The 8,085-nt window shown below is 39.2% G+C and overlaps 2 protein-coding genes across 2 annotated transcripts in view; one reads left to right on the top strand and one right to left on the bottom strand.

Moving 5' to 3' along the window:
- Positions 1-2,672: 2,672 nt before the first annotated feature.
- pebp1 (phosphatidylethanolamine binding protein 1) lies at positions 2,673-4,999 on the top strand. Its single transcript, XM_030416096.1, has 4 exons — positions 2,673-2,895; positions 3,259-3,368; positions 4,013-4,113; positions 4,524-4,999. The coding sequence occupies exons 1-4, from the start codon at positions 2,761-2,763 to the stop codon at positions 4,739-4,741; spliced, it is 564 nt and encodes a 187-aa protein (XP_030271956.1). The 5' UTR covers positions 2,673-2,760; the 3' UTR covers positions 4,742-4,999.
- Positions 5,000-6,534: 1,535 nt separating this feature from the next.
- The window catches only part of taok3a (TAO kinase 3a), a 73,564-nt gene continuing 72,013 nt past the window's right edge, over positions 6,535-8,085 (bottom strand). The window contains 2 exon segments of the mRNA XM_030416095.1: positions 6,535-7,759; positions 7,761-7,916. Of these exon segments, the coding sequence (XP_030271955.1) occupies positions 7,649-7,759; positions 7,761-7,916 (267 nt within the window). The 3' untranslated portion in view covers positions 6,535-7,648.

Here is an 8,085-nt window from a genome sequence, read left to right as displayed (position 1 = left end):
GCTTTTTTTAATGGGGCTCCACCTCCAACCCTGTGTGCAGTAATAAAACGTCCATGCCAAATTCCTTCTTTATTTACGCACCACCACGCAAAGTGATAAAGCTTCATCACTTTGCACGGCAAAATTTTACGTGCTCACCCTGGTCTTCTGTATCGAAAGCCAAGACGAGTTGATAAAAACCTGTGTCTACTGCAGAGTCAATTGACATGGGTGTAAATGCTTAAAAGTTTACACATTCCCATTGCAAACAAAAACCTGATCTTAGCAGGTTCAAGCGGGATTTTTGACCAGTGGAAAAGGTATATCGGCAAGTTAGTTGGTTTGTCAACAGGATTACACAAAAAATACCAAACAGATTTCCATGAAAATTGGATGAAGGATGGTTTTCAATCATTTTCTTAAGACAAAATTCTTAAACAATGTGAGATGAGAGGGTGTTTTTCTACATTTGCTTGGATTTCTCAGGTAGTAATGGATGGATGGACAATTGTCTTTTCCTTGTTTAAAAGGCTGCATGAACAGTTGCGTGATTTCATTTTTTAAACTAATCCAACTTACCAGACACTTGTTCCAATATGCCTTTACCCACATTAGTTATTATATCTACATTAATGAAGATTATTGATCAGAAATCTCATTGTGTTGGTAAGTTGTGAAAGTACCACTAGTCTTCTCTACACTATTGTTGCAATGTTAATATTGAAGTAGGGCCTATTTGATCAAAAATATTGTAATATTTGATTTTGTCACCTGATCCTAACATTTATAAAGTACTGTATATTTTATAATTTGAGGTATATATCTCATATCGCAATGTGGCCAGAAAATATTGTGTAATAACTTTAAGGCCATACATCCAAGCCATAACTGTTTGGGAGTTTAATCTACAGCCATGCATTAGCCTATATTCTTTAAGATCATCATCTGTTGGTCACATCTTGTGAGGACAAAGTATCTCTAAAAAGTACATTTTTTATGAGCTTAGAAAAAACGCTCTGTCAATTATGTTGAGGCTTTATTTAGCTGAGGAAGAAGGAGCACTGTATCAACCCATAAAGGAACTTCCAATCTTTTTGTTTACCAGAAGCATTAAAAACTACCAAATTTAGTAGGGGTGTGCCAAAATATCGATACTACGATATATCGCGATATTTCGTCTTGAGGTACGTTATTGATACACTGGTGCCAAATATCGATATTTAAAAATGTAAAAAAAAAAAAAAAAAATAATAATTTTTTTTTTTTTGGCCCACCACCCCTCTTTGGAGGACAGCTTTATCTTTATTCAAACATAGGTATACAACCAAATAAAATTTAAAAAATGGTTTAAGTAGATCTGAAACCCACACATATAGATATTTAATGATAGTTGTAGTCAGTGTGTGTGTTAAGAAGAGACACTGTGCAATATACTCTTTGTTTACTTGGCTGTCATTCATGTGAAATTGATTGACAATGTTTTGTAATTCCTGTGAAATTGATTCATTGCAGTCAATAAATTCTGAATTTCTTCAGTGACACAGATATCGTGATGTATCGTGGATGAAATTCCTTGCAATATATTGATTATCGCAGAATCGCTGTATCGTGATATAATCGTTATCGTGGGCAAAATATCGTGATAGTATCGTATCACAAGGTACCTGGTGATACCCAGCCCTAAAATTTAGAGACATGTGGTTTTCACAGGCATGGAGTAAAAAAACATGGAATCTAAAACGGTACCAATTAAAGTTGTAAGATAAATGTAGTGGGGTAAAAAGTACAATGTTTGGCACAGAGACGTAGTGGAATCATCATTATTATTAGGATTTCATTTCTGGGCCTATTGTTTAAGGCCTAAACTATATAGTTTGTCTAATATTACATCATTACAACATTGTTTTTCACATACAGGGAAGTATCTTACCAAATCTGTGAGTCACGTTTGCGGTTTTGTGGGATGCAAATTCAAACCACTGCCAGATGAGATCATTCATTCACTACCATTTGCTTCTCTAAACTACTATCTGATCTCCTGTCACCACATAGAGGGAAATGTTGTATCTGAGTAAGAGGAAGCACAATCCTCTGTTCTCACATGTAAAATATTCCACCGTCCTGTTATAGTCAGGCCCCAGTTTCTAAAAATGGGATGTCTGGAAACAGAAAGTGTGTTAATGGAGCATGTGAGCTGGAGGAGGGACGGACTCAGGACGGGTAATGTGATTGACACGAACCGTAGCAAATCACCATCCTTGTGACAGTGGGGCGACATCGCCCTCTGGCGGTCACATGCAGCTGGTGCTTTTTGTGCAGTTCACGTGTAGTCAAAGCACTGGGAAAAATGTAAACCACCACATTGTGCCTAAAACAGGAAGCTTAAAAGTTAATTAAGTTAATTAACCTTCCATTTGACTTGGTGTTTTAATTACAAAGGCATATCAGCACATATACACTACTTATATATCACTAGTAGGCTATGGTCAACAAACTTGGTAATGACGTGGGAATTTATATCAAAACTATCTGATGCTATCAACGCTTAAGCAGATAATTAACTTTGACAGGGTTATTAAAAGATGCATAGTTCGTTTAAGGCTGATTTCAACTTGCTGAGATATTTTCGTTTCAAGTGGTACAACTTCTTCAGCAAGCGCCCAAAGTCTTCAGCAGTTTCTATATCTCCTGTTGGTACGTGAACGCGCCACTTTTGGCAGTTTCTGTTTGCCTCCACGAGGAAGACAGTCAGCAGCGTCTGCAATCCGACTTTAATTCAAAATGCCCGTAGATTTGAGCCAGTGGACCGGACCTCTTGAGCTAACAGAGGTCGAGGAAAAGCCTGCACAGCCCCTGACCGTCAAATACGGCTCTGTGGAAATCGACGAGCTCGGGAAAGTGCTCACGCCGACACAGGTTAGTCAGCTAACTGTTGTCTGCTAGCCAAGCTAACAATTTAGCGTCGTTACTGAGCGTTAGCTTAAAACAAAGTCCTTCTAGGCAATAGTAGAACGTCTCTGCTTAAAAGCGAGCACCATGCTAACACGCACTCCTCCTAACAAGCACTGCTTTGAGGACGATTATTTGGTAGCAACGTGTTTGTTAATGTTTGACAAAAATAAATTGGGTTACATAATGCTTTCGGCATGACTGCAGCCGTAAAATATGGTGAATGGCGCCCCCAATTGGCTGTCAGAGCTGCCAAAGCTCGGCCTTCCGGCCATCCCGACGTCGAGTTAACGAACCGGCTTCGGTCATTTTCACTGTGTTCGCCTACAGGTGCAGAACCGACCCACCTGCATCGAGTGGGAAGGATGTGACTCCAGTAAGTTGTACACCTTGGCACTGACCGACCCTGACGCCCCCAGCAGGAAGGACCCCAAATTCAGGTGGGAGGAGTAGGCGAACAGCAACTTCTGTGACAAAGACTTTACTAAATTGTTCCATTAAAATGCAATTAATGGAGAACTTAGGCCGTTTTTAACTCATACCTCTGTTGATCGAGGTTACCGAGTGCTGTCAGTAGGAACAATAAAGTGATTTTTTTGCACAAGATTGACCGGATATCAGGACGGCAGCTAAAGCGAACCTATGGGGCAGACATAACCGAAAGTGAAACTTAAGGATGTCTGCCCCCATAGGTTCGCTTTAGCTGCCGTTCTAATACTCGGTAAATATTGTGCCAAATATTTTTCCTAATGACAGCACTCGGTAACCTCGAGTTAAAAACGACCGAAGTTCTCCTGTAATGGTCGAAATTTTAAGGGAGCCATTTCTAGCTTTTCATTTCTGTACTGTAGGGAGCCGAAGGGGTTCAGTCTTGTAGTCACTGGCTCCTGGTTTGCATTGTGTTAATAGGTGTTTTATATGGTAATAATAAAAAAATATATCCTTGAAACACTAATCTTAGTTTTAAAGCCAGGACTCCCTAATGATAGAATCTAAAGTGTATGACTTTGTTGTTCTTTTAAAAACACAATATCACCAATTTCATTGCAACTAAATTAGATTGTTTTTTTTCCTCTCTCAAAAGAGAGTGGCACCACTTCCTGGTGGTCAACATGAAAGGGAATGATGTTTCCTCTGGCTGCGTCATGTCGGACTACGTGGGCTCAGGTCCTCCTCAGGGCACAGGTGAGAGATGACAAAACAAGAAAAGCTCTTTTAAAAAATAATGATGGTTGTCTTGCTGTTTAGCCAACGGATGATTTGATGGATTTGTGTCTTTTATTTTGCAAAATGTTTGTTTGCACTAGCAGTTTTTGTTTTACAGAATATAAGTGTAAGTGTGTTCCCAGTAAGATATTTGGTTCCACAATCTCAGACATGAGACTGTATTTCATAATTGTTTTAATGAAACTGCTCTGGGAAAATACACGTGGCTTCTGAAATCAAGTCTCTACTGGAGACTTGAAACAAAAAATTAACTGTTTATCTTAAACATTTTCTGTACCCTGACATCAGTAAGTAATAGTTTTTAAGAGGTTGTTTTCCAGGAGTACTTTGATGCAACAATAAAAAATCTTAATCTTTGACCCCCTCAGGTCTCCACAGGTACGTGTGGTTGGTGTACGAGCAAACAGGCAGCCTGTCCTGCTCCGAGGCCATCCTCACTAACCGCTCCGGAGACGGCCGCGGCATGTTCAAGCTCCAGAGCTTCAGGAAGAAATACAACCTGGGAGCCCCGGTGGCGGGAACCTGCTACCAGGCTGAGTGGGACGACTACGTCCCCAAATTGTACGACCAGCTGGCCGGAAAATAAGTAAATAAAAAAAAAAAAAGACTACTCTGAAGCTTCCAGCACTAGGGATTCCCTCGGTGGCTGCGTTCTATTGGAAATCCCCATTCTTTTAAGCAGCAAAATCCCCAACAGTAACAAAGCATTTATTGTGAGTGTGCCTTCTAACAGTATTTTCTCCCACTGTTGCACTGTTGCCTAACCATGCCATTTTCAATACTATCCACTCTGCTCACTGTCATCACCTGCACTATTCTGCAATAAATCTGCTATACACTGAAATAGTGTGTTCGTTGTCGAAATATTTTATGGCTGATAAATGCTGAGAAACCCACTCTAACAACTTGAGTCTTCTGTAACATCTTATTATTAAACATGTGTAAAGTATAATGATGATTTATGTGAGGAACAACAAGAGGAATTTTTTCCATTAAGATCAAATTCATTTGAAGCAGGAGTATATCATTTTCAGAGGTGGTTTGTATTTAGCACCTCATTTGCAGAAACAGTACAGCATCATTTAGTGTTAAAGGTGTCAAAAATACTGGACCCACATTTCAACGGTAAGAATTAGGATCTGAAGTTAGTTCCTGGGTGAGAGGTTCTGGCCCTGTTCCATTGGTATTTCTTTCAACTGAAACATTTTCATCACTGATTCAACAAAGTCTTAAAGTGAGAAACACAAAACCTGGAACCTGAAAGGAAGGCAGCGTTGTCTTTATGTCACTGAATCTCGCTTTGGTTTTCATGCTATGGTGACAACTGTACTTAAGTTAATGGGAGATGCATGAAGAAACACTATAACCTATAACAACACTATAACATATCTACGTCGTTTGACTTCTGAGGAAGAAATCCCTCCAGAAAATGAAAGAACACACCTCTTCACAGTCACCAAAGCAAGACTTGGTGAAGTAATGAACCCTCCTTTTCTTTAAGGTTCCTTGCACGACAGTTAGCTTCATTTGCAACTGTTTTATTACATATATTTAGAAAATACTTTACCATATTATAACTGTTCTACCAAATAGTCCCTGACAGTCTGGGTGACTTCAGAGTGCTGCAAATAGGAGTACCTGTCATGAACTTTGCTGTCTGTTATCCAACATACGTTTAATAACCTTTGTTCTTGCTCACAACTGGGTCATTATTTTTATGTACTGTGACCTGAGCTCACTTTCCCCAGCTCTGCAATGTAAAATATAGATCTTTCAGAAAATCGCCTGATTTTTCCAAGGATTTTTGAGATTTATGTGAAAAAACTGCAACTAACTGTACAATTTAAACCCCTGAAAAAACAGACTAGAGCACAGTGCAGTGGCCCCATCTGGATTTTATGTTCACAAAGCTTTGTTATATCAGGTATGATATTTAAAGTCAGTTGGCTTCTTCTGCAGGGTAGAATTGATGAATTGTTGAACACGTTTTCTGTGGAAGACCACAAGCATTTCATTAATGTATAACTCGGTGTAAAATGAAAATATGTATTCATGGATATTACTATTTATCAATCTATAAATAAAAGTAATGTATTAGTTGATATTTTAATGGGCAATTAAAAGAGGAATTATTAAAATAATTTACAAAATAAACATTTATCCATTAATTGTTAACAACAACATAAAACAGTCACTAGGTCTACTTATGGTCTTCCAGGTCAAAAGTCAGAGGTGTGGCACATTTAAATGAGTCTTAAACCACTTTAAACTAAACTACTTTATTTATTTCCTGGTTTGTTCATCATCTCCGCTTTTTGCTGATGCAAGTGAATATGATGATATGAGGTATTATAGCTGGACATACATAACAACACATCCTTAGTTTGTGTGATGAGCACTTTATTTACAAATATAATTAAAAGCTCTGACAGATTCATGCTTTCTTTTTAACCTGGAAAAAAAAATTAAAGTGCATGCAATAATAAAGCATCATACTGGTCTGGTTGATAAGAAAATACACAGCCTGGGAGTTGTGTAAAGCAAAAAAAAAAAAAAAGAATCAAATGAAAATCCCATTGATAGATGACTCAAATACTATCTGAGGAGGGGGGAGAAAAAAGCGCCTTTTAAAAATTCTTTTCTGATTCAAGTGACAGTTAAAATACAATACGAAAATAAGTAAAAGCTCTCCATAAATCCTTCTATACACAAAGTACAAGTCCCCCCACCCCCCTACCCACATGAAGCCCTTTGTGCTAGCTGGGAGTTGGAGTTCACATGTCAAATGTATCATTATTCACATTGGCTGCCAGTGCAGAGAAATCAGTACGATACACGTATTGAGTATCATGATTCACCCTCCCCACAGTAATCAAATTCACCCAAAAGAGTCACATTTATCAGAAGTGTACCTGTATGTACATCGTGATATTCGTCTCTTAAAGTATCAAATTATTCAAATTTGTCATAAAAATGTCTTGATGAATAAATACCAAAAAGTGTTGAAAGAAGCAGCGCACATTTGCGGCTGTGGAAGGATCGGTTGTTTGATTTATCGCTTTGAGACTTTTTTTTTTTCGCACCGTTTGAGACTGAAAAAACAGACTAACCAAAGAAGATGTATCACCTCTAAAAAAATGCATGGTTGTGGAGCGATTTCGCTCGTCGAACCCTACCCTTTTCTCTCCCTCCTTCTCTCGTCCCCCCACTTTTAGTCACACCAAAAGTGTCATCATTGCACAAGAAACAAGAATCACTGTGACTATGTTATCATTATTCTTACAAAAACATGACAACTACAGGAAGTTATCCAGCATATTTTTTTGTCATCTTGTGACACCATGAGAGGCAAGGAGGGGGAGGATGTTTAGGTGGGTCTGGGGGCACTAAAACCTGCCATCCACTCTGTCTGACCGGCCCAGAAAACAGCTGATTCTGGAGCCGTTTTATCATAGATTTTTTTTTTGCGTCTTTGTGTGTTTGAGTGAGGGCATCAGCAGCAGTGAACACCTGCACTGTCAGGTCGGGTCAGGTAAAAACAGAGGAGGGGTGTACTGAGCCCGTGGACCACGAGAGACGGCGGAGGCGATGGCAGCCCCTCATCTGTAGTCGTCCTTGGGGAGGTCCAAGGTGCCCAGGTTTCCGAAGCCCAGCCGCATGCTCTCCATGTCGAAGCTGTCGGTCTCCCGCTCCTGGCGCTCCAGCAGGTGTTTGATCCGGTCGGTTCGCTCCTTCTGAAGGGAAACCAGCTCCTCTTCAATCTGGGGATGAGGGATATTCGGGGTTAATATACTGGAGTAGACAATTACCTTTTTCACAACAACGTTTTAATTTAAGTTGTACTTAGTTGACATGACAACTGAGCAAAGTTTTTATGTGAGGTATGAGTTATATAACAGAACTACTAATAATTTTAAATTCAGTAAAACA

The sequence above is a fragment of the Sparus aurata genome, chromosome 5 (assembly GCF_900880675.1).
Source record: "Sparus aurata chromosome 5, fSpaAur1.1, whole genome shotgun sequence".
NCBI classification, from domain to species: domain Eukaryota; kingdom Metazoa; phylum Chordata; class Actinopteri; order Spariformes; family Sparidae; genus Sparus; species Sparus aurata.
Note: the sequence above shows the minus strand (reverse complement) of the source record. Positions and strands in the feature narration are given on the sequence as shown.